At 37.7% G+C, this 26,606-nt stretch overlaps 3 protein-coding genes across 53 annotated transcripts in view; 2 read left to right on the top strand and 1 right to left on the bottom strand.

Annotated features, from left to right (window-relative positions):
* The window catches only part of LOC311210842 (titin-like), a 243,002-nt gene extending 240,140 nt beyond the window's left edge, over window positions 1-2,862 (top strand). For 49 of the 50 annotated variants that reach the window (XM_084289064.1, XM_084289067.1, XM_084289084.1 and 46 more), the window contains 3 exons: window positions 71-224; window positions 1,155-1,448; window positions 1,581-2,862. In XM_084289064.1, the coding sequence (XP_084145190.1) occupies window positions 71-224; window positions 1,155-1,448; window positions 1,581-1,879 (747 nt within the window). In that variant the 3' untranslated portion in view covers window positions 1,880-2,862. The remainder of the gene's footprint in view (window positions 1-70; window positions 225-1,154; window positions 1,449-1,580) is intronic. The other variant, XM_084289078.1, reaches the window with a different exon arrangement.
* A 5,274-nt stretch (window positions 2,863-8,136) lies between these two features.
* Window positions 8,137-20,891, bottom strand: PLEKHA3 (pleckstrin homology domain containing A3). Of its 2 annotated transcripts, none has more exons than XM_084288959.1 (8): window positions 20,619-20,891; window positions 17,107-17,223; window positions 16,324-16,479; window positions 14,971-15,107; window positions 13,425-13,589; window positions 12,337-12,380; window positions 11,677-11,792; window positions 8,137-9,979 (listed from the first exon to the last, which is right to left on the bottom strand). In XM_084288959.1, exons 1-8 carry the CDS (start codon window positions 20,656-20,658, stop codon window positions 9,813-9,815), a joined length of 942 nt encoding a protein of 313 aa, XP_084145085.1. In that variant the 5' UTR covers window positions 20,659-20,891; the 3' UTR covers window positions 8,137-9,812. The 2 variants fall into 2 exon arrangements, with proteins under 2 accessions (XP_084145085.1, XP_084145084.1); XM_084288958.1 differs by having other exon boundaries at window positions 8,137-9,998.
* Window positions 20,892-21,010: 119 nt separating this feature from the next.
* Window positions 21,011-25,217, top strand: FKBP7 (FKBP prolyl isomerase 7). Its single transcript, XM_084288960.1, has 4 exons — window positions 21,011-21,241; window positions 22,465-22,616; window positions 24,479-24,612; window positions 24,920-25,217. The coding sequence occupies exons 1-4, from the start codon at window positions 21,021-21,023 to the stop codon at window positions 25,079-25,081; spliced, it is 669 nt and encodes a 222-aa protein (XP_084145086.1). The 5' UTR covers window positions 21,011-21,020; the 3' UTR covers window positions 25,082-25,217.
* Window positions 25,218-26,606: the final 1,389 nt, after the last annotated feature.

Consider the following 26,606-nt stretch of genomic DNA (forward strand, 5'->3'; position numbering starts at 1 on the left):
AGGTATTTACTTGAAAAATTAGAATTCTTCATAAATCTGATCTTAATGAAACATTTTTTTCCCTCCTCAGATTGCTGTTTCATCACACATCAGAGTAACTCGCTCTAAAAACATATATTCTCTTCAGATTCAAAATGCTGCAGTGAGTGACACTGGAAAATACACAGTCAAAGCTAAAAATTACCATGGGCAGTGCTCTGCCACAGCATCTTTGACTGTACTCCGTAAGTTTGTTCTCTGGGTCTTGTGTTCAGACTAATCAGGACTTTTTGCTGTGGTGCATCTACTAAAACGATTTTTTATTAAAAAAATACTCCGATTAAGTTGATACAGGTAGTTTAACAAGTTTCTATTTATTTTATATATTTATATGTCTACAAAACTAAAACAGCATTAGAAATCTTCCCACAGAGCACACAGATGCTCCATTACATCAATAGGTGAGTGTTAACAGAAAGCAGTGAACATTCCGTCTAGGAATTACCCTGTTACTAAGACCTTGGTCTGGCAAGTACTCTTTTCTCAATTGCTAACCAGAATCTGTTTTGGTAAAGTAATTCTGCATTTAAAAACTGTTACAGTAACTTATCCATAACTGAACCAGGTTTAGGATTTTACTGTCTGTACAGGGACATCTCCATTTCTAGCACCAACAGGTTACTATAGTTTGCTTGGATGAATGTGCTTGTTCTTAAAGGAAAGCTGCAGTGACCGATCTCTTCTGCTTTCTTTGATAGTTACAAAACAGTGCAGTGAAGTATAGAACTCACAATACCATACTTGTGAGAACTTGAAAATGTTTCACAACTTCTACAAATATGAACTGAACACACAATTTCTCGATGTCAAATTCTAATAATAGCTCTAATAGGAAATGCTATGTGATGACCTATTTCTTCTTAAGTATGTTTTTTCTTCAAGCTCATACATACTAGTAACAGTTCTGTTTCCTACTTGTTTCATTTACAAATTAGCGTTTGTAACTTGGGCATCTTTAATCAAATGATTATAAAGCATTTTATTCTCCACTGCAGTTTTCTATTGAAAGCAAACAATGCACTCTTCATTTCTCTGAAATTAACCATATAGACTGCATGACTTCTTTAGTTAATGAGATGTTATTGGTTTTTCTTCTATGTTTGCGATGCTCCCAGCTCTAATTGAAGAACCTCCAAAAGAGGTAGTATTGAAGACAAGTGGCGACGCAAGCATGCACGAAAGTTTTTCTTCTCAGTCATTTCAAATGGCTTCTTCTAAACAAGAGGCTTCATTCAGCAGTTTCAGCAGTAGCAGCATGACTGAAATGAAATTTGCGAGCATGTCTGCCAAAAGCATGTCCTCCATGAAAGAATCCTTTGTAGAGATGAGCTCCAGCAGTATTATGGGGAAATCTAGTGTGGCTCAACTGGAAAGTTCAACTAGTAAGATGCTTAAATCAGGTCTGAGAGGTGAGCAATACAATTATTGGTAGAGTTAGTGCTTTGAATATCCTGAAGTAGTTCTTAGAGTAAACCTGCTGCATGTCAAAAGGGCTTAGTAGAAACAGACTAACTTGATATTTCTTCTCCTGTTTTGTAAAGGAATACCACCCAAAATTGAAGCTCTCCCATCTGATATAAGTATTGATGAAGGAAAAGTTCTCACAGTATCTTGTGCCTTTTCGGGTGAACCTGCTCCTGAAATAACATGGTACTGCAGAGGGAGAAAAATTACCAGTCAGGACCAGCAAGGCAGATTCCACATTGAAACCAGCGAAGATCTAACCACCTTGATCATCATGGACGTCCAGAAGAATGATGGTGGACTTTATACCCTAAATTTAGGAAATGAATTTGGTACCGATTCTGCCACTGTGAATATTAATATTCGATCAATTTAGAGAGCTTGATCTGTATTATTTACACTTGTCTTTTTACAAGTGATTAATATATGGACTGAAATACCTGATCTGTAAATATTAAAAAAAAAAAAAAAAATATTTTTGTACCTACCTGAATGAGACGAAGTCCAGAGCTATACATTATGACTTATAGTCATTATTGACCTAAGAATTTTAAACACTTTTTTTCACTGACATGTACATACTGTATATAGCCGAAGTTAACGGTTATGAAGTTTTGTACCATTTATTTTATGACATTTTGAAATGTAACTTTTGGAATTAACAGTTGGTAGGAGAAAGTTTCCTAGCAAACGACTACCCTGCTCAACATTTAACTAATTTTTGTGCCTCAACTCATTGTTGATGTCTAAGAATGCCTCAACAGGTAGAGAGGCTCCCTGTTGAAGATTACCTACACCTAAGAGATGATACTGTGCATTGTATTTCATATGTGCACAAATATTTATGTTGAATCAGAAATGTAAGGCATTAGTGATGTTTGCAATTACCCTCCTGTAAGCATTGCTTTAATGTTTTACGTTTTATCTGATTATGTCATACTTTCCATGCCTGACTGACAATTTTTGGACAAAGTGCAAGCGGCCAACACTTTGTTCACCCACTGTTTGGGTACTGTTTCTGACACACTGACTGCCTGAATAGCTTTAAAAAGTAACATCACCTGGCCATCCCCTTAATCAACAAAGCTATTGAGGTACTCAAGTGCAGCAGCAGTACCAACACTCGGAGGTTCATAGGGTGCAGTGATTGTGTGGTAGTATTAGATACCTAGTAGTCACTTCCAGGCAACTAAGCAATGAGCCACAGTTTGAAAACAAACTGTTGTTACAACATAAAATACTGCCCTGCACTTCAATTTGCTTTAGTTCTCCTAATGTAGTAATAAATTTGTTAGTTGTTGAGCCTCCTTGAGATAGAATTGTTAATTTGAAATAAAGCATGCTATCTGCACCTTAAAATGTGTGATTCCTTGTTATTTATTTGTTGTGCTCTGCTTTTATAGTTCATGTACTATACTACAGAAAGAGAGTCATTGAAAGAAAAGTCCAGGTAGAACTGCGATTCCCCACTGTAAGCTGGGTAACTGTTGAAAATTTACCCATCTACCAGAAACATCCTGGCCATCAGACTACTATAGAGGACTAACAAAAATAAATAAATAAATAAATAATTTTTCATGGGTTCTTCACTAAGGATAAATTCTAGCACTTGCTAGAATTATGCTGTTTTATGTTTTTATTTTAGAATTATGCAGCATTATGCTGTTTTTATTATGTCTCTGTTGAGTGTATTTCCAGGCCTTCCACTATGCCCTATATGGAAACATTAGTAATCTCTTTTCTTAATAGCTGGTCTCTGCTGGAAGCAGTTTAAAAACTGCCTCCAGGAAACCCAGCTATTGGCTCCTCTTTTTGCCAGCTGCAGCTAGTGTAGACTAGTTGACCATTGACTAATTGCTTGGACCTAAAAGTTCTCACCTGCTGTGGGTCATTAAGGGTCTGTACCCTATCAGCTCTTCACCCTTCAAATCAGCTGACGCACCTATGGGGAGCAGAGCTTTTACATTCTGGGGCAGAGGGAGAAAATCACAAATCCCATACAGGCAGGTCACAGTTTCGGTTATGGGAAAAGACTATCAAGTTCAAAAGAGCAATTCTGCTTCTAGAATTCACTCTGATCAGCAGAAAGAGCTTGAGAGCAAAAACTCAGAGTGATGCAACACTGCTTCAGAGCCTGTAGAAGTCTCGTAAGTGGTGCAGAAGAGTTTGGCAACACCGTATATTATGACTCCCAGCATAAAAAAATACTGCTAAAAAGAAAGATCCCAAGTTTGTCAAAAGCAGTGAACACAGGTCGTATGTTTAAAAGCTTATCCTAAAAAGACACACTAGAGAAACAGACCGATTCTTTTTTCTTTCCTATAAGCCTATATACTATCAACCATTAGCTATCCAAATAATACATTTTTTTATGTATCATGTAACAGACAGACAACAAATAACAGAAAACCTTAATTACTTCATCGAGCACCAATGTAAAGCAGTTTTAAACTTAGATGAGACAAACCCTGTATTGAGAACAAAGTACCAAGCTGTTACTAAATCCACCACCTCTCCTCCCTGGTCCTTGCTACTCTACACTCTTACCAGGCAGGGCAGTTCCACCCCTAGGGCTGGGGGGAGGGGGGGGAAGGGGGGGGGGGGGGGGGCAGCATTCACCTGACATTTATCTTCCTTGTTGTTAACGCATTTCAAATGGCCACCACAGAGAAGCTAGTATGGTTATAAATCAATTCTGAAGAAAATTTTATAGTAATAGAATTTGAGAGGGCAATTTAAACATAAAGCTGCTTGTATTTAATAATTTTAAGGTACTTAAAAATAAATAAATAAAATCACTATTTGAAGCCACAGCTTAAGTTAAAATGCCCTCAAAATCATCTACTGCAGCACTCCTACCACTGTAAACCTACCAAGAGCAAGACAACATGTTTTAGCCAAAGTATGAAACGTTCCTAGATATGTTGTCATAGCTGGGGACTTACACTGTGCAGTGTACAGTGAGAGGCTTAACACCCCCAAGCCCCATGTTAATCAGCCTACCTAGGTTAACAGAAACACAAGATCTAGCACCATTCACCAGCTGGGAAAACAGACTTGCTTCTCAAGAGGGTATCTTAGCTTAATGCAATACAGCACTAACAGGGCTGAAATCGTCCATGGTGCAAGCTTGGCATCACATGGATAGTGTTAAAGTCACAAAGCCAGAGACAAAGTGAGCTGCTCTCTGGCTAATAAATGGAGATGAAACAAGATCTAAAGTCAAAATACAGATCTCAGAAGCTAAGTTTTGTGTCAGGACAAGATCCAGACATTTTCAAGTTCAAGAAGCCATCTCATTCTAATTCCCTTACAGGTATTAAAAAATAATTTTCAAAACAACGCACAAAGATAACACAGGTACAGCCAACCAGCCTTGTTTCAGCAACTTGTATATACCTATATCTGACAATATTACCACTAGAAATGGACTAAGCCAGTAGTCTTAGCAGAAAGTAATAGTCACACACGCACACACACAAAAAAAAAAAAAAGAAAAAAAAAAGAAAAAAAAAACACTCCAGACTTAATCATGGATTCTATTCCACAAATGCTATTGAAAATTCAGTCTTCACTGAAATCCTCTACTGAGTCCTCTACTGAATCTCGACACATTTCCATGATCAAGTGGAAAACATTCTGGTGTGGCAGCATAAGCAAGTTTCTTGTCTGTAACGCTGCCTCAACTCTGCATGGTACTTAAACAAGCACACCTAACTTTAAGCTGATGAGTCACTCCTGCGCCTAAAAATAGGATTTAAAGCACTTACAGGATTTGCTGGAGTACAATTTTAATAGATAATTCTACATGCCAACCTGCTGAGCCATTGTTTTTTATATGACTGCTAAATGAAAGCTAATGTAGAGGTGACATTGATAAAGTCACAACATAAAGCTTCATTCTTCTTCAGTTTCATAGAAGACATCCAAAAACAATTCTCAGACAAGAGATTAAGCAGTCTCTGAATAAAAATAAATACATAAAATGAAGCATGAACATTTGAAATTATTTGCCTACTCTATTCAGGTAGAATACTGGGATTTTTTTCACTTTACAGGCTGACGCTCTGTTTAAAGACAAAACCAATTGCACTACAGGACCAAGTTCACAAGAATATCCTAGCACTGATGTCTGAAGACATTTAGACAAAGAATGACATGTCACAATGATCGTGCATAGAAAAATGAGTCAGCCCCATGTTAACAGCACCCTGCTTCTGCAACTGTCATCTAAACTTCGCAGAAAATGTCTAGGCAGCCAAGAAGGTGAAGATAGATACAGAAATAGCCAAAGCAACATTTAGCTCAAGAGAATATGGAGGAAAGGATGTGACATTCTTAAATCCTGACTCACCCACCCCTGCTTTGAACTGAGAAGAATTACCTTTGGCATCCTTAATCAACACCCTTGGAGCCATGTATTTATCCTTTTCTTTAAACATAATGTATTTGATTTGCTTGTTTTTTAAACAGAGTCATAAAATACAGTTGTGCTCTTACTTTTAGCTCTCTCTCCCATATGAGTACTATTTAAGAACAGTCAGGATATGGCTACAAACGTACCTACAGTATCCTGTCCTGAAGTAAAAGACGGTACCAGACAGCAATGCAGGGAAATGGTGCGACTACTTTCTTATGGCACTCACTTGCCAAACAATATTCTGAATTGCTCATGCAGGCTTAACAACTACTCAAACGGCAACTGAAGCAATTAAATTCCTAAACGGCACCTTCAAATCAGTATTGTACACAGTGGGAACAAAAATGGTAATGCATTTCTTTTAGCATGTTATAAAGTGGAGCCCAGTATGCTCACTTTCTAGTAAACTTGGTCATGCTTGTGACTTCCTCTACAAAATAACAAAGAACAGGTTGCTCTGCTGTATGGGTAGAAGAATGCTTAGTTTCTGAATCTCTTACCATTTCGTTGCTTAAACTAGCTGCTAAGCTGCTGAGTCCTTCTGAGACAGTGACATTTCTAAGGGTGTTACAATCATCTGATGAGCTTTGTAAGTGAAATAATAATCTGTATGATCCTTTGGTCTTCAGTGTTAAGCAGCAGATATTTTCAGGATAGCAGCTGTGGCTTTGGTCACTCAACGACACCCCCTCCCCTTTAATCAGTAACATTCCCTTCTAGAGGTTGATCTGAAATGCTTAGGTTCAGCCCTGGAAGTAGTCAGCAAAGAAATGTTAATGACAGGCATGTTTTGCATTAACTCTTTTAAAGCTGAATAATGAGGATCACCTGACAAAAAAAAAAAAAAAAGAAAGAAAAAAAAAAGATTTCAGACAAAGAAGTTTCCTCCATTCGTGTATTATACCTCTGTAAAAAGTTGCTAAGTGCAGCACCAGCAGTAACAACAGCTACAATACCTATACTGATTGTGGTGTAACGAGCAAAATTTAAGTTCACAGTTTGAGAAATTAACTGTAACACAAATACTTAAGTCATTTTTAAAATAAATTAAATGCAAAAAAATTATGCATTGCAATGTATCTATATATGTTTTGGGATACAGTAATGCCTGCATTCCAAAATCTGACCACCAGTCAGGGCGGGGGAGGAAGGAAATCAAGCTGACACTGTAAGCTTACTTACTATACTTCCATACAACAAATGAAAAGAAATACAAACATTAATTTTCAGTTTTAGACTCTGAACATTGTAATGTAAATATTCATGAATTTCTAAATTATTCTGAGTGCCTGATATTTAATTCTTTATAGAGTACAAGCTGGTATGCCATTTAAGTGCATTCCATTTCCAATCATCTAATGTTAGAAACTTCATAAATAAAAGTCAATAACTAGAAATTAGCACTTTTAGCCTAAGTATATGTAGTATGCTTATATCCTTTAAGTGATAAATGCTTTAAAAAATGAATTTGGTTTCACTGGGAGCTCTTCGGAAGCAAGTGAGATCAAAACTGGAAGCATCAATTACATATCCTATGTTGACATTCAGCTCCTATTCTCCACCAGAAAGAGTAACAGTATAATTATCAATTACTGATTAGCTCTGCCCTAACCCTGAAAATGAAAAGGGCATATAGAGTTTTCTAATCTTATCATACATGGACCACTGTGGTTCTTCTACAGTATCATTTTCCAAAATTACTTCTTAGATCCTTGACACCAGAAGCATGATGGCATATCTGCACTGATTTTCTTTAAATACATTTTAGGATTTTAGTCATAGGGTTTAGCAGAGGTAGATAAAAAGGATGATCTAACTTTAGCAAGAACATGTTGCATATATATTAAGACATCATTACAGCTTGAGTCACATAAAGAAACCCAACTTGGTACTGAAGTAATTATATAACCATTGTGCTGGAATCTAAGCCTTGCAACCTGTGTCTAACCAATCTTATTACAAATATTTTATCATCAGTATTTAAAATGCTGATTTACAACTACATGCACAAATCAGTCTTATCGATCTTTTTTTGCACAATGTGGAGTCCGAACTATTTTTTCTGTAGTAGCTGGAAGCCAGAAATAGATACCCGTTAATGTGGCATGGACTTAACTCTGTACAATCTGGAAGAAACTTCAGTGAAATTTCAATAAGCAGCTCTAAAACAATGTATATGATTCAATGAAACACTCAGCAATATGTTGTTTACTTCTCTGAACATATCTTTAATACTTATTTTTACAATTGTCTTAAGTGTCATACAGAATACATTAAAGCAAAATTTCAGGAAAAATGTACAAGCATGTGTATGGCTGATATGCAAATGCTAGTTGCATGAAAACTGAGCACAAATAACAGCTCTGAGCTGGTATCCATAAATAACTTTACTCACATAAGACCTTCAACTCCATTTGACCCCTACATAATGGTTTAAAACCTGTTAGTCTAGACAGGCAACAGGTTGTATGATTTTCCTCAACACTTGGACCTATTTTGATTTAGATGAATCAACATACCAGAAGTTTATAATGAAAATTTCCATTCCAAGCCCATCTGTCTTTTCCACACTGCTTCACAAACACCAAATTATTCATATACACAAAAGGAAGACAAGATAGACCAAATTAAAGACTTGTTTATAAAAACAGATTTTGGTATGTGCTTGAGTGCAAAAAACCCTGTGCATTTACTTAGGAATTGTGTAAATGAAAAACAGTAAATGGCTTGCTTAAAGTGCTCTACAGCTAAGACTTTATAGACCAAGTTTATCCCTAAATTAATACCAAAAACAAAATCCCCCAAAGTTTACAATGCTAACTCTAGCAACCTTATGGACCAAGGTGCTAATAGGCACTGTTATTACATATAACTCATGAATTATTCAGAGTCAGAATCCAATCTCACTTACAGTAAATGCAAATTTACATTGATGTAACTGAGAGCAGAATCCATCTCATGGTTTATACCACCTTGAAATGATATAAAGAAGTCACCAAATCACAAGCTTCCTCTTGTATAAATACGTCATAAATAAAATATGTATAGACACAAATACCCATTTCAACAGCAGCTTCATGGTCTAATAGGTTCATCTCTTACTTCTATAATACTTTCCTGAAAATACATCTCAACTGAGCAGAGTAAATCTTAGCCATGTTGCATTAGTTACTTGTGATGCTACACACCCCAAAAACAATTTATGGACATTTTGAAGCCTTTAGTAGATCCTCAGATCTTTAGTAGTGAAATTAGGTAAAAAAATTCTGATGCAAAAAAGAATAAATAAATAAAAATTATTAAATATCCAATGCTTGATACAAATGCTTCATATTAAGTTATTTTCATATATTTGTTTAGAAAAATACACTAAATATTTCTACTTTCATTGGCTAAAAATAAGGACCGGATTATGTATATCCTTGTGTTTTTAAAGAAGGCAATGTCAATTACCATTAAGCCGCTAGAGTAGACCTATTAGTGGCCAGTCCCACAGCCCTTATACAGGCAAAAAGTGCCACTGCAGGGCTATCATAGCTCCAGGCAGATTGCTTGTACAAATGACCAGCAGGCCCATGGCACAAATTGCATTTTCTCCAAAAAAAAGAAACCTTTTTGCTAAAGTTTTTAACCTGTAGATTTACTAATGTATCAGTAAGACCTTCACACTTTAAAAAGAGCAACATTTACAAATGTAGATGCTTATCTGTTAAACCATCATTTGTTCCAAAAAATGCACATTCAAACTGTGAAATATTAGGAAAATACTCTTGCAAATAAACTATATAAAGATAAAATACACTTCAAAGATAGTTTTTATGTTATTCTATAAAGTGCAGAGAAATCCTTCTAAAAAGGGAAATGACTACTTTCTATAACAACAGTATAATTACAGCAGCCTTTGCATAGCATTATTTATAGAAAATTGAATACTTTCAATTTCTTCATGAAGAAAAGGATGAGAAAGTCTCTTCCAGTTCAGATCTTTCCTTTGATACTGATCTATTTTCTTCAGGAATGGTTGATGATACCACCAGATCTCCATTGACAGCACTTCTAGAACAGTGAGCAGATCCTATGAAGATATCAAAAAGTATTTAAATTTCAGTGAAAAAACCCTCATCCAATCTGTCAGTTATTCTATTTGCTATTTCCTATTGGACTTCTCCAAAAATACTTCAATTAATACCATGGCCACGGATGACGGACACAATGAATTTTCAGTTAGTATAAATGTGGTAACTTTTTTCTTTTAGACAATGATTTTTATATTATGAACAACAAATTTGTCTGTGAGGTGCAGACAATTTCTGTATGATGCAGAAAAATTTTTTGAAGAAGAAAAACTGATGAATCAATAAGCATTTGATTAAAATATTTTCTATTATCAAAATGAGATGGATGACTTCCTGCAAGTTCAGTATTGCTAGGCTACCTGGCACGAAAGAGAATGAACTAAGATAACTAAAAAGGTAGTAGAGGGAGTTTCTAACAAAGGAAAAAAAAAAAAAAAAAAAAAAGAGGGGTGGGGGGGAGAAAGTGAGTTAGAAGCTAGAGCTAGTAAGGAACCAAAAAAGTCGGGTATTAGCAGAAACACACAAGACTTCTCAGCAATTCTGAAAAGAATCAGACTGGGTAACCAACCCCAGGAGAAGGTCCAGATGTTAACAACAGACCTAGGTTACAGAAAGCAAGACTGACCTGCAACTACCTAGGCAGTGAGATGCAGACTGGGGTCTAAACTAAGTTTGGGATAGATGCTAGCTTGGGATAGATGCTAGCTTGGGATAGATGCTAGCAGACCCTAAACAGGTGGCAGGTGAGTAAGTTCGAAGTGGTGGTTGTCTTGCAGTATATGAGCATCAGAGAACCAAGAAGATGGTGTGGCAGTGCAAATACTTGCACTGTGATAGTGTAAAGCATTAGTACCTCTTTGGACTCGCATGGACTTTCAGCACTGCATAGGCCCCAGTTTTTGTTTTTTTTTGTTTTTTTTTTTTTTTCAATCTAAATGAGGCACTAGGAACTCCAGAAGGAAGCAAGACTAAACCAGAACTAGGCAAGAAGAATTAGTCATGTTAAGTCAAGTCTCCCTGAGAGAAATTAGGATGGAATCAAAAGGAGAGTAAGATACAAGACTTAATAAGACAGAACTGTATACTAACTCATTCAGTAGGCCCCTCTAACCATTAGGGTCTAATATTCTGAACATGACATCATTTCATCACTTTTTTGGTTGTTTTTATTTATTATTACCAGGGCTGCACTATTTCAGAACAGTGCTACACTCCATAACAGGCAAGCAGACACTGAAATGACTGATCTTACAGCAATGCACTGTGGGGAAATTAACCACCACACCCCTATTCAGAGAGACCAAAGAAAGGCGAATTTTTTTAGTAATAACAAGCAGATAGCAAGTAACAGTATACCACATCACATACCAAAATAATGTTCATGCAAGGTCCTTAGTACAAACACTCCTGTTCTGGTTGGGTCTCCATTTTAGATTACAAGTAGTCCTACTGATTTCAGTACAACTGCTCCAGCTGTAAGATCCTTTTCAACAGGAGTGAAAGCTAGAAAAAGTCAGCTACATAAAAATCTACACAAGTGATTTGGTTTATAATGTTGCAACCTTACAACCAACTCTTTTTTCTTATACTGATATCAGCACTAAAACATATGCTGTAAACAGGGTAATAAATTCTACAGAAAGATAGAAAAGAAAACCATCCCTTTTCCAAACTCACTCTGAGAATCTTCCAGGGGACTATCACTGTAAGATTCTGTATCTGAGTATGTTCTTCTGCGTCGCTGTGATAATCGGTAAAGGGATGAAATTGGTTCTTTTACAGAGTGATTATTCCTACAAATGAAACAAGATATATTAGTAAGTAAATTCTGTAACAACCCACACAAACTTAATATACTTTAAAATAATTCTGGTTTTTAGTTTGTTAATATCAATAATGTTTTTCACTAAGAAAAAAATAACACAGCCAACAGAACATTTTGATTTTCACAATTTCAATGCCTGAAAATTGAAATAAAAATCTAATACAGCGTTTGCAAGCAGAAAACAGTAATTCAAGAACTCTGAAAGACTGACCCAGAAAGAATACAGCATTTTAAGTCATATGTCTAATTTTATGAAATCAGCAGAAGAAGTCATTTGCATAAAGTTTCTAGCAGGAAGAAATATTTATAGGGCAAGTATGAGAGACATTATGACACAATGAGCTCCATTATTTGCCACTGACACCAATAATCTGCTCCTGTTTTCAAAATTAGATCAATTTATGCCATTTTATTATTTTCCCAAGTGAAAAATTTCTCTCATACTTTTTTTTTTTTAATGTTCAGGGAGGTGTTTTAAGAAATTAAGAAAATAAAATGAAAAAGAAAATTACCTTTCTGAATAACAAGGACCAGGGTGGCTAATGGAACGCTTCATCTAGAAAGAAAAAAAAAATGCCATAAGCTACTTTCAAGAATAGTATACATACTTACACTAATTTATACTCTATTTACAGCCTCTACAAAGAGGGTGGGTAATCTCTCTCTTTTTTATATATATATAAATTAAAAATAACTGTTCTTAATGGGAAGTCTGTTCTAACTATATGGAAATAGATGGATTGCTACCAATATTAAAAGTTTTAAAGCGTTTACACAGGACATGCAATTTACTACACGGAATACTATCTAGTTAGAGAGCCATTTGTCAATTGACATGATATAGAAATGCTGAAGTATTTTCCCCCACCAAAAGCCAGTTTAATTCTCCATTACACAATAAAGCCAAAAGTCTGCCTCTTGATTCTTTGCATTTTTCTGGTATCACTGCCAAATCTCTATGTGTGAAAGTTATTAAGTTATACAAATGACATACAGAATTGTATGTTATTTGATGGAATGGAAGATAAAAGGATAATATCCAAGTACAAAGAAAGGGACTCGCACAAGAGAATCCTACAACACAGCCTATCTTAGAAACTATGTATGTTATCAGTAAGACATTTAAGATGATCTCACGTACACTGCCCTCCTAAAAGAAATAATTAGTAATGAAGAGTTATGCGAGTATCTTTACCATTATTGACCTTTTTGATAAATAAGGGCATGTTATATTAATATGAACATTTTTGAACTATATACATTGAAAAATAACCTATGTTGCTGAAGTGCTTCAAGTCACAAGGCAGTTGTCTGTTTAACTGAGGAAAAATTAAATCGCATTTGTTTATGAGATATCTCAGAACAGGGTCTTGACACATGCGACAAATTACCCTGATTATGTGAGCGCTAGCAAATGAAGACTGGTAACAGAATAGTATTGATTTATAAAATATTTAGGACCTGCACTGATCACGGTAGTGTAAAGATTTCATTTGCTGATGTAATAACACAAAGCAATACTATAGTCTTTTGCCATTCTTCCCCACATCTAACCAACTACATGACACTTAGAAAAAATAGTATTTTAAAATGTCTGAACCATTTGGACAGGTGATGGTGACACAGGAGAAACCAAGGGATCAGGGTGAGGCAGCTGGAACATCTCTGGCTTAAATTTGGCATTAGCAATCTTCACACATTCTTCAAGCGTTGTGATAAATGTATTACAGGTGGCACTAAGCAAGGAAGAGGCTTCATTCATGTTCTGAAAATAAATGAAAGCACAAGCATAAGCAAGAATTCCCCCCCCTCCCCCCATACACACTTATTTTTATCACTCTTTACTACTAAGAACTAGGGATAACTTCCATTTCCCACTTACTTAATCAAATGTACACTTACATTGAGGTCGATTAAGCAACTAAATGTGATAGCACTCTAATTTCTTTCTGACATATGAATTTTTTAGGGTATCAGCCAATGATGCTATCATGTTTTCACTGTAAATACAAGTTTTTCTCAGAATAGCTATCTGGTATCAGAAGGTCAGTGAAATAAAAGAATGGCATGTGAACAGCTTTATCACTCCAGTGCAACAATTCTGCAGGCCAATTTCACCTTGCTGTTGCAAACTGACAGCCATTTTCTCTGTTGTGACAAAGTGTCAACACCTTGCTTTACTTTGCTCTAAGTCACAGAATCATAAAATAGTTTGGATTGGAAAGGACCTTAAAGATCACCTAATTCCAACCCCCTGCCATGGACCCCCCCTAGACCAGGTTGCTCAAAGCCCCATCCAACCTGGCTTTGAGAACTTCTAGGCATAGGACATCCACAGCTTCTCTGGGCAACCTGTTCCTGTGCCTCACCACCCTCATATGAAAGAGTTTCTTCCAAATATCTAATCTAAATCTAGTCTAGTTTAAAGCCATTAGTTTTAAAGCCTTTAGTTTAAAACCATTACTCCTTGTCCTATCAGTACACTCCCTGATTAGGAATCCCTCTTCTGCTTTCTTGTAGGCCCCCTTTAGGTACTGGAAGGCCACAATAAGGTAACCCCAGGGAAGAACAGCCCTGTCCCTGGGTGGGCTTCAACCACCAACCTTTTAGTGAGGTGGACAACAGTATTTTCCACACACTATTCAAGAGTATAAAGAATGAGGACCAGCATTAACTCTCATTCAAAAACAGAAATACTAGAATACTTTTATTTGTGTATATTCAGAGAAACTTTGCAGGTTTCCGATACCTGTAACACTAGCTCTCACTAACAACAAAATGGAATACTCTCCTAAAGGAAGTAAAGAATGGACAAGCAAGATAGTTTCAACCACCCTGCACCTAACAGAGATCTGAAACAAGATATATGTATAGCAGATGTGACAGCTCTTCTGGCCTTTTAACCAAATGACTCAATAACACAATTGATTCCTAATACATTTTATGGTTAAAATTAAATCATACAGGTTCTTTGTGCACTTATAATCAATGACAGCATTATGTACACACAACCACTTAAAATCTGACTTAAATCTGAGTAAAAACTCCCAACATTCAGAAGAAGGGAAAAAAGCATAAGATATCAGCAGAAACTTTAGTTGAACTATGTAATCAGGTTCTCCAGTGCCATTCTAGAAATTCAATACCTCAATGCTGGGAGGAGAACGAGTCTCATCATGGTGAACAAATTCTTGTATTGTATGAACTTGCTGCATTAAAAGATCACAGTAGAGACGAAGTTCAGACATTTTGGTTTTAAGAGATTCATTGGTCTCACTTATTTCTATAAGAAATAAAGGAAACGTCAATTTATGGCATATCATTTATTATTTATTCTAGTTTTTTAAGTGCACTTCTCATGTAAATTTAAATATTGATTTAAAAATTTGCTTAAGCTATCACTTGAATTTGAGAAAAAATGGATTCTGCAATGAATCAAGCACTATACTTGAAGCAGACACCAGAGTTTGTACTTTTTGATAACTGATGCGACTTTAATGACCACAATGACAGAGGCATATAACAAGAAAAGATAAAGTTGCAATCTTTCTTAGCTACAGCCTAATGTAGGAAAAAAATCAGTAGATGAAATTTATCCCTGTTAGAGTGGGTAAATGGTTACATCAAGACATTCAAAAAATATATATATTCTCATGGGTTATATTGACTTCCTTCAGTGGAGGTAATGTCATCCAGTGTGTTTTAGTGTTCTTTTTCTCCAGTAAAAGGAAACTTGTACAATGCCCATATACTGAAATTCTAGATGCCTTACTGTCAAGGAAGACAGGGCTGAATACATTTAGGAATTTTAACAATGAAGCATGTGATTGGTTTTACATGATTTTTACATGATTTTTTATAACGTGGACAGAATAAAGACTCAGAATATCACCGCCGGAATGTCTGTAAAAATATATTAGGCATATAACTAAGATGCATGTATTTTCTCAAAAAGGGTCCAGGGAATTAGACATCTAAACCCCATGGACTTTGAGTTTAAACTCCCTGTCCTTCTAACTGTTAGACTCCTAGTCAGACATGCATATCGGTAGAAGAGAAAGGAGTCTGAACTGATAGCAACTGATACAGGTTTCTTTGAAATAAACAGAACTCATATTCATGGCAGCTGTGAATTTGATACTTCATATGGTCACAGCAACATTCCTAGAATGCCACACAGATATGAAGTGCAGGACAAATCTGAAGACAGCACAGAAATCCAAAATGGAAAGGCAATACAGAAAACACAGAAGTGATAATGCCTATGATCAGCAAAATAAAGTCAAAAACAGACTATGTAACACGGTGATTTGCATCATTTGCTAGCACAGTTCATACATCATGGGGAAATTTACATTACAGATGACTAGGAATAATTACAGTTCATATTTTAAAGACAATAGTACTCAATTTCTAACACAACATTTGCGCTATCATTACCCGAAAACAAACATTTGAAAAAGTGGTTAGCTTGTGCATGCTCAAGGTAACACACATACCTTTTTCTTTTTTTGTTCTAGTATCTGCTAAACAGGCTTTTGCACTCCCCAGTGCTACCAGCCACCTCTGCCTTTCAGCTGCATTAACTGCTTTCATATAGAAATGCTGTTCCCCTGGGATGATTAGCTCCATTCTGGTGTTGTCTGTTGCATGAACTTATGATAGAGAAGAATAAAAGAACAACTTTGAAAAACAAACAAACAAACAAACAACATACAATCTGGTAACAATTATTTATTAAAAACAAATCAAAGTATTTAGCAATACAGTACACCACAGTAATACAGTAAATCACAATGTGCTGCTGCCAAATAACAGAAAGCCCATGCCCTCAAGTGAAAAGGCAGGAATAACAGACACTAAACAAACAATGGCTACACTCAAGTAAAATGGGGTTCCCTTACTGCATTAAGAATTCACTGCATGAATCTGTAGTAACTTTTATACTCCAACCCCAATCTAAATACGGGAAAATGAAGAGTTTTGTTACAAGGACAATATTTACAGAGTCCTAGAAACAAGAACTGAGGTGGACTTCATTTACAGTCCATTATATTCATATAATATGATGAGTTCCAAATCTCAAAAAAAGAGCTCCAAGTGTCAAAAACATTTTTCTTTGTCCCCAATTCCTAATTCACTTTCATTATTATCTGTAAACTATGAAGCAATGACATTGGACTATGAATACACAAATACAGAGAGAGAAGTTTGTGATGCAAAATTGGTGATCTTGTCTCCCTGACAGCTAAAATTTCTTCTAGCAGAAACATAATTCTTACCTTTTATTTCACACACAGCCATCTTTATACTTCCTTTGCTGCCTTTGCAAACATCATCTTGTGAATCATAGTATGACAATATCCCATTGTCTAAAACAAACCACCGAGGCTGCCAACCTAGCAAGATCATAAACAGGAAAAAGTCTAATTACTGAATTTCAAATTAAATTCAGCTCTTTGGCTGCTAAAACTTTTACAAAAGATGCAAACATTACACTACTCCCACGACACACCAGGAAGTAAAGAATCTGAGTACCGAAGACCAGAGCTGCTCTACAATCAAACCGGTATTATACAGCTATTTCATTCCCATTCATTTTAAATGAAAGGTTGGCAGTATTTCAGTGTTCGCTATATTCCATTCTACCACAAAATAAAATTTTAATATAGCCACTACGGAATCCCATTTTGAAGACTGATAAATCACATACCTCTGAAGAAAAATCCTTTTTAAAATATATTTTTCAGGCAGACTTCCTTTAGATTGTAGTCCCAGAAATAAATGACTGTCGTCACAAACTGCTCTGTTCATTCACCTCTCTCTGCCTCCTGTATTTCAGTGAAAATGTCTATATTTTACACTTAACTACTGACATACTGTTTTCTCTGAAAGTAGCCCAGCTCCACTGTCAACAATTTAACAGCAGGAATTGTGCTGGGAACTGAGACATGGCTTATATTACTAAGAGTCCACTTGTGAGGACCAGCTCCCCTACTACTGTTTTCACCAGCTTTACATCAGCAAAACTGTTTAGTGATCTCTGGCTTCATTATGTTTACAAAAGAGAGCAGTTTACACATGCACATGCAACTCTCTTTGAGAGCTCTATGCAGCATTACACCAAGTAGAAATGCTGATTTATTTTAATTAGAGAGGGCCTTGACAATCATTTATCTCTTAATTTATTTTACAGGTATTTCATAAAGCTCAACGCTCAGTGGATGGGTACTCTATTTTTTAATACTACCAGATATTAATGTTTTTGCCTAGCAAAGCACCTTGGTTTCTAAAAACAACCTAGAACTAAAACATTCCAGTAGAAGATAGCAAGTGCTCAGGCCTGTTACAGCCTGGGTCGGCTAGACGATGGGAGCAGACTCTCCCTCTATTTTACAACTGGAGACCAAGCGTATACCTTCCTGCTTGGCTTATGGCTCAGAACAGCAGTAGCTGTGCAGCCAAGAACTCGACACATCTGGTGATATGACAGTGTGGTCCGCGGTGTTCACCATCCTGTCATCCCAAGAGAGCAAGCAGCAGCCACCCGGCAGCACCGCGCTCTAACACCGGAGGCTTCCTCAGTCATCCACTAGAGGCTTCATACTGCTCACGTGCAGTCATTACCAATTTTAACACTAATTCAGAAAGTGCAGGACCAGACCACATCACATCATGTCAGAGTTCCAGGATAAGGAAATTATAATGCAAAACTTTATTTTTTTAGTTATTATTATATATTATTTGTTAGCTATAATAGTAAACATCTTTATCATTCAAAATGCAGATGAGTAATTAATAAGCAGATCCACATTCTCACAAAAAAAAGAAAGAAAAAAAAAAGTAAAAACACCAAGGAACCCCAGTTCCCATGGGAAAGATTTCAAGTTATATGTACAACTTACAATAAAGTAATACGCAAACTGCCATAAAATGACTGTATGGAAGACCCCCTCATGTAAAAGGCAGCTCAGAAACGTGCTCATGTTTTTTTTAAGCTATGTTGTGTTGCAAAACATTGACTCTGCACTGTCCTTATCTCCTAAGTGCATGCCCATGTCAATGCCTTTCTAAACAGGGTTATTCTGATAAAAAGGGACCCTATATGGATGATTAATTCAGCCTCATATTATGCTGGCTTTGAAAAAAAACATCCGCAAGGGATTTAAAAGACCTCAGTACCTCACAGAAGCAAGTAAAAGAACAAAGCCACTTCTTACTTGAATTTGGGCAAATACGGTTTCCTGTATTCAACAAAATATTTAATAAATTCCTTCACAAGTCCTTAGATGAACATCTATTATTTAAGTAAGAAGGAGGAAACTAAATAATGTTTTCCACAAGCAACAATAACAAGCTCCTTTGCTGCTTGGCTTCTACTGTAAATAGTACCACAAATACCACAGCCTATTTTTGGCTACAAAAACACGTACCGGAGTAACAAGAAAGTTGATAACAACTTTAAAAAAATTCACTGATATGCTTTTTTTTTATTAAAAAAAAAAAAAAGTTTCCCTCATATTCAGAAAGTTCTCGGGTATTTCTGACACTATAATTTTCAAAGGCAACTGGAGCAGATGCTGTCAGCTGGGCAACACACATGGAAGGAAGGGCTCTGCAGTTCAGTATATTGGAGGGCTGCTGACTTTTAGTAGAAGTTAGCTGCATGTAAGTTTTTATCAAACACCACAAAGGTTCATTACCCATGACCTTTTACCTTTCACTGAATCACTTCTGGTCACAAAAATGGAAGTGAAAAACACCATTCTATTTTGAAAAGAAATTTGCAGTCATTTTCATACTTAGCCACATTTTTTTCCACTATGTTATTTCCCCGCATTCACTGTGAAGTGACCAAAACATCTAATCTAACAGCTATTTAATTCCAGCACAAGTATGGAATCCTTTCACTGGAAGGCCAGTATACCTGGATGTGGATTTCCTCTGAAAAATACAAAACTACGTACATTTCAATTCCAAGCAAGCACACAATCCTTCTAGTGTGGGGCCTGCACTTTATAAACGCTCAGAACTGAGTTTTACACCACTCCGCATTCAACACCTGAATTCACCGAACTTAAAAACACAGCACAGACGAAGACCAAGAGGGCAAAGAAGGTACGGACAGACTGCCAAAACCACTGAAGAGGCCTGGTGAGGCACAGTATGTGATCCGGCTCTGATCTGCTCTACAGGCACAAGTACAGCATCAGAAGAGGAATCTTCTTCGCCTTGGAAGTACAGCCTGTCCACTGCTGTCTCCGGGGGGAGGTGACGACTCTGTTATGACAGAGGGAGAACCGAACACTTCTGACAGCAAACGCAGGCCTTCAGTGCGCTTCTGCCCACAGCACTTCACAAAACACATTTACCCAGAACGTGTCGTCCAGAACCAAACTTTGTTTGCGTATTTCACAGGTTAGGATACAGTCGCAGAGAGTCCAAAAAATGACCATCCCAGGCCGAATCAAGAGAACCCAGGCTCGGCAAGCCTTTAGCACCCAACATTTAAAGACCGAGCCCTGCGTGACGCCTCAGCCGCACGTGGGGACACCGGCCGGGCTGCGCGCCGCAAGCATAAGATGGAGGGGAAAGATGCGACAGCCGCAACGAGCCGCACGGGGCAGCGGCCGCCCGCGGGCCGCCCGGCAGAGCCCCCGACCCGGCTGTCAGCCCGCAGCCCGCAGCCCCCGCCGGCCCCGGCTGCCCGGAGCCCGGCGCCCCTCACGCAGGCTCCGCCGCGCCGCAGGCCCGGCCGCCCCGAGCCGCCCCCGGCCCCGGCCGCGGCGCCTACCCGCCAGGTAGTTGGTCCACTTGTACAGGGCCCCCTCCATCGCTCACAGCCCCGCGCCGCCCCGCATCCTCCTGCGCCGCCGCGGGGAAAGCGCGGCAGCCGCCGCCGCCGCGGGGATGGGAGCTCCCCTCCCGTCCCCGCCGCTTCTCCCTGCGCGGAGGCGGAGCTGCTCGGCCCGGCCCGGCTCGGCCCGGCTCGGTTCAACCCAGCCCCGGCACGGCGGCGGCCCCGGCGGCGCCACCCGGCCCGCGGGGCGCTCCGCACCTCCCATGCGCGCCCCCCCCGGGCGCTCCCAGCCGTCCCCCTCGCTTCCTGGGGCCGGCCCCGGGAGCCGGCCCGGCCCGCCCACAGCCAGCCGGCCCCGCCGCAGCAGTGCCACGCCGGCGGCCTGCGCGGAGCGAGATGGGCCGCGACATGATCCTGGTCCCCATCCTGCTGCTGCGCCTCCTCGCCATGGCCCCGGCCCCGGCGCGGGCCGAGGGTGTCGCGGCGGCGGCGGAGGAGGTTAAAATAGAGGTGCTGCACCTCCCCGAGAGCTGCAGCCCCAAGAGCAAGAAGGGGGACCTGCTGAACGCGCACTACGACGGCTTCCTGGCCAGCGACGGCTCCAAGTTCTACTGCAGGTGGGGCAGCTGGGGCAGCGTCTGCTGATATTAATACCCTCCCTCCCCCCCCCCCCCCCCCCCAAAGCCTTTTTTATTTTCTATTTTTTACCCCTAAGCTGAGCGCTGAAGGATTTCTGAAACCAGCGCGTGGTGGTTTGCTGGAAATAAGTCGTTTTGGACAGAAATGTCAGTACAGGCTTCTGCCTGGTTGGCGTGGCGGCTGCCCCACACCAGGCCGCTGTGCAGGCAGCGCGGCTGCCGGGCTCTCCTCCTCGCACCCATCTTGCTGTTTGAGCGTGCACGTCCCGTCCATCCGTCAGCAGGCTGTCTCTGCTCGTTTTGCTGAAGCCGTTGTGCAAAAGCTTCGTTTTATTTTTAGTCTTAGTTTTAACAGTGCCTTGCTTTTCTTGTTGGTGCATCCTGCCGAGAGTGGCAGGACTCGCTGTGCAGAGCTGCAGAGGGGAAGTCCGCCTTTGGCAGGCTCGTTGCTTGCCCATATATCACGGATCTGACTGGCATTGATGGGCCTAGTTTATTACCCAACCTTAATTCGTCCCCTCCCTTGCATTATTTAAGAAAAAATCAATAGAGGATAATGCTACATTTAACTGCCATTTTACTTACACTTTTTTCCTGTTGGAGTGTCTAATTTTGACACATTTAGTGCTGCCCTTTGACTTTTGAGCTGCTCATTCACAGCTCAGTGTAGCTCCCATAGGAGGGACACCTTTGAGCAGAAGCTGGCTTAGACACTGCTGTAAGTGAACAGAGCAGCGGGTGAGCACACAGCACTGTAGCCAAGGTTTCCACATTCCCCCAACACTCAGTAGCACGCTCCGTCCCATCCCATCCCGTCCCGTCCCATCCCATCGTGAGCAGCTGAAGTCATTCTCAGTTCACAGCAGTGAATTCATCCCAGCTCTCCTCTCACAGACTTCCTGAAGTAACACTTCTCATGCAGCCTCTCTCATCAGGAGGATTGAATGGTTTTAGTAAGAAGTTAGTTTTTTACATGTCCTGTGATTTCAAATGGAGGTTACCATTTATACATATCAAGATTTGACCTTAAATAAATTGTGAGTGTAGCAGAAAAATAGCATTAATACTTAGGATATTCTTGCATTCTAAATGTTCTTGCGTTTAAATAATTTAATGCATGCTTTTACCAACTGCTAATTTAAAGTCATTTAAAAAATAAAAATGCTAAATTAATTGTTATCCACTCACAATTGTTTTAATAGTCGGACACAAAATGAAGGTCATCCAAAATGGTTCGTTCTGGGTGTTGGACAAGTCATAAAAGGGTTAGATATTGCTATGATGAATATGTGTCCTGGAGAAAAACGGAAAGTGATCATTCCTCCATCATTAGCATATGGACAGCAAGGATACGGTAAAAAAAAAAAATTTAAATACTGAATTTTGACTTTGCTTTGTTTTATTGCTCTGAAATCAGGTTTGAATTTATGATGCTTAAGTGTGCAGTCCATTTAAAAAAAATGTTCAAGTAAGAGCATTATGCAGTGTCAGTACTCAGTTGCAGATAACTTAAATTCAGCTCTGGCTTGGGTGTAGTAGTTTCTCTGAAAAGGTAGCTCCTGCTGTGTAGTAATTATTTGGCAATGGTATTGTGTTAGAATCATGCGCACTGGTTCTGTCTTTGATACAATTCTGTTCTAGCCAATGAAGTTTAGTAGGAATAATTTGTTGTCCCTTGAGTGTAATGTTTAATAAAAAAGTCTTGTAACAATAAGGAAAAACACTGATACAAAAATACATTCTTTAAATCTAATACTAGCGTTGTTTGTTCTAGGTAGCACTTCAAGAAAATACTGCTTTCCTACAGTATACTTGTCCTCTGTCTCAGCGTATTCCTGCATGTTGGGGAAGATGCCTGCCTAATCTTGAATTAGAAAAGATGCATGTGGCTTTCTAAATCTTTACATGTCTTTCTTTTGTTGGTATGTATATTCGTAAACTACAGGCACTGAATTCTAGTACTGTATCTTTATTTAGTAGATAGTATATAAACCATGACATATGTTCAGATATATTTAAAAATTCTACACATTCAAGCTTGTAAGATTAAAATCTTTTGAACTCTGAAGCCTGTCATTTTTTATACAGATATTTTAGATGAGAAGTGCAAGTAATAGTTTTGTTTGCCTTGTGCTTATAAACAAGTTTATGAAAGATGGTCACAAGCTCAAAATTCTGTCAAAATTCTGAGGTTACAATGTCATGCTCACTAGCTTTGGCTACGAATAGAAACAGCTTGCATGTTTACATTTTAATTTTACACTGCACAATTTCTAGATGCTTTTTTGGCTTTACTTTCAGACCTCATTAATTTATTCTTGTCTCTTCTAGTTCCTGTTTTAGCTAGATGCATGATGCAATGATCTATGCTTATAGGCAAATGCTCTGACACAGGAATAATAGTGTCTAACATGTTTCGGTATCTTTTTACTAGAGACCAGATAAAATATTCAAGTAGTTCTCTTTGTTGTTGTTGTTGTTGTTTTGTTTTTTTTTTTTTTGTTTTGTTTTGTTTTGTTTTTTTTTTTTTTGTTTTTGTTTTTTGTTTTTGTTTTTGTTTTTGTTTTTTTTTTGGTGAATCAGTTCAATTACACATTATTGCTTCTTTCTAGTGAGATGCATATTCAAATCACCATTTTGCATAATGCCCTTTTAACCATAGATATGATTCATAGTAAGTTTGTAAAACCTGATATTACCTGCTTGTTTCTTCAGAAAGAAAATACATACGAGTGTCAGCCTAGTACAGTAATCTTTTAAATCACATTGCAAATATTAAATAAAGTTAAACATCATAGAATTTATCTCTCAATAAGCCCCATCATAAGACAGTATGTGAAATAGTGAGAAGTTCAGAAATAGCTGTTTTTCACAACACACAAACTCTTCTCAAAATCATATACATCTTCATTTTTAAAAGTACCTGAATTGATATGATCAATATAATTTTGTTTTAGGGAAGTATATTGTTTGTAAATCTCTCTTAAGGTCATTTGTGTAACACAGTTACCTGCTCAATGCATGCCACTTCTGTTTTGCCAGAACATGAACAATCGTCCTGTCTAGCTGTGTAATATTTAAATCCAGAGTTTAATCTGAATATTAATAGTCTTTTGTAGTAGGAAAAATAAGACAATTTACATGTGCATTTACCATATGTGTGATCACTGAACATTTTGTTTGATTTCTTAAATGTGTTCTTTCTTTTATTAATAGCACAGGGCAAGATTCCACCAAATGCAACATTGATCTTTGAGATTGAACTTTATGCAGTAAATAAGGGACCTCGCAGTGTTGAAGCATTTAATCAAATAGACAAGGACAGTGACAGGAAACTCTCTGAACTCGAGGTAATGTGGCATAACTAATTTGGAATAGATTATACAATTATGGATATACTTTATCAGCATTAACATTAGTTACCTCTCTTGCAGTTCATCATGTAAAGCTTCTGTATACTTACACAAACTGTACAGTGAGATGTACATATTTGCTTTAATATATTAATAGTCCCAAGCTTGGTAGGAGAGAAACTTCAGACATCTGCACAGCAGTCACAGTAACTCACACATATATGACAATGCTCTTAAAGATAGATAGCTGCTGAGGACTGATATAAAAGCCACAACAGTTGATTTTTTATTTCTTCTCTTCTAGATAAGCCAGTATTTGAAAGAAGAATTTGCAAGAGATGGCAAAAAACGTCACCCCTCAGCACATGATGAAATCTTAGCTGATATATTTAAGAAGAATGACCATGATGGCGATGGTTTCATATCAGCAAAGGAGTACAATGTCTACCAGCATGATGAACTCTAAGCACTCATAAAATCTTTGGCTGTTTTCTGGACACTGAATTAAAAAATAATAATAATAATAATATTTCATCGCAAAATCTTTTGTATTTTTTTTATAGTGGCATCTTTTTATATCTAAGGTGACTGTAAAAATCTTATTTTTAACACTCAACTAGTAAAATGTGTTAGGTGTTGCAAAAGAAATAAATACAATTGGAACACAACAAGAGCTATTGTTACTGATTTGTCATTTCCTAATCTACACTATTGCTCAGTTGTCTTCCTTAATGTGTAAATTACTGATCAAAATAATTGTTTCTGTTCTGTCAGTCAAAAAAAAAAATTCTAGTAGTTGTTGACAAAATGAGAAAATAACTGGATGAATACTTCTAAGTTCCCTGTAAAATAAAAGGAGAAAACAATTCCAGGAAGGTAATCCATTAGAACGCTGCATAGGCCATTGGCCATTGCAGCAAATTTATCTATAAAAAACCTTAAATGAATCTTGTCTGTGGAATTTCAACATAAAAACACAAATGTTTTTAAATCAACTTAAAATACCCTCTTTGTAATATTAAGTTGAAGTTTGGTGTTTATGAAAATACAGTATTTTCAAGGAAATTTTTAAACTTTGTAATAAAATTACTAATGCAGTTAGCCAGATTGTTCAGCAGCACAATGTTGAAAATCTACAATATCATATTTTATTTGAATGAGGTGTAAGATGATAGGAGATATTCTATATAAGGTAATTATCTGGGCATGAATCTGTTTTCCCTCACTTTGGAAAAATGCAAAGTAACACTGATAGTTAATACACAGTACTTGTGCTTAATGAGCTGTTCTGCGTATGTAGATGTCATCACAACACTTGCGTAATGTACCTTTCTATTGAGAAAAATGGTCATTTATTTCAACATGGAATAAGGAGATGTACACAGTGAAAATGGCAGCCTAGGTAAAAAGATTTCTATATATGACTGACTTATCTTAAAACCATGATAAAACATACATATAAAATTTAATTGTCTTTTAACGTAGCATGGGGAAGGTTTGAACAGTACGCTGAACAGCACTCCCAATCTCTGTATTGGGTGCTAGTCTCTAGTGCCCCCTAGAGTATATATTCTTAACATCACAAACTTAATTTCTCATAGTTGAGGTCTATAGATTGAAGACCTTCAGGCAGAAGTCTAGTTGGAAGGATTTAGTTCTGTTATCTTTGTAACTTTCATAAATGTTTCCTGCTAAACACTTTTTTTCTGAACACATAAATGGTATGAAAGTCATGAGCAGCTATGACCTAAAAAACAAACTCAAAAAAGGTAGACTGGATCGTACCTCGTACGTAAAGACACTCAACTATGAAATTCCCATCACCAGTTTTAGTTCCCTTTTGTGAATGAAACATTAGACAGAGCTAAGCTTTAGCATGTTTTTTAATCTGATACTTCAGTGAAAGATTCATGAGAACACTAAATTATTAACAAATATTCTCATTTTACCATTCTATTCCAGTGTAGATAAAGGCAACATTTGGGGGTTTA

The sequence above is a fragment of the Netta rufina genome (genome assembly GCF_964035555.1).
Source record: "Netta rufina genome assembly, chromosome: 6".
Taxonomy (NCBI): Eukaryota; Metazoa; Chordata; class Aves; order Anseriformes; family Anatidae; genus Netta; species Netta rufina.

What these genes read in the sequence shown, in the direction of transcription:
- PLEKHA3 (XM_084288959.1), bottom strand. Translation starts at nt 20,658, where the DNA reads ATGGAGGGGGCCCTGTACAAGTGGACCAACTACCTGGCGG. An exon ending in GTGGACCAACTACCTGGCGG is followed by an intron (nt 17,224 to 20,618) that starts GTAGGCGCCGCG and finishes TGATCTTGCTAG; the next exon opens with GTTGGCAGCCTCGGTGGTTT. An exon ending in GGCTGTGTGTGAAATAAAAG is followed by an intron (nt 16,480 to 17,106) that starts GTAAGAATTATG and finishes CTCTATCATAAG; the next exon opens with TTCATGCAACAGACAACACC.
- FKBP7 (XM_084288960.1), top strand. Translation starts at nt 21,021, where the DNA reads ATGGGCCGCGACATGATCCTGGTCCCCATCCTGCTGCTGCGCCTCCTC. An exon ending in GGCTCCAAGTTCTACTGCAG is followed by an intron (nt 21,242 to 22,464) that starts GTGGGGCAGCTG and finishes TTGTTTTAATAG; the next exon opens with TCGGACACAAAATGAAGGTC. An exon ending in GGAAACTCTCTGAACTCGAG is followed by an intron (nt 24,613 to 24,919) that starts GTAATGTGGCAT and finishes CTTCTCTTCTAG; the next exon opens with ATAAGCCAGTATTTGAAAGA.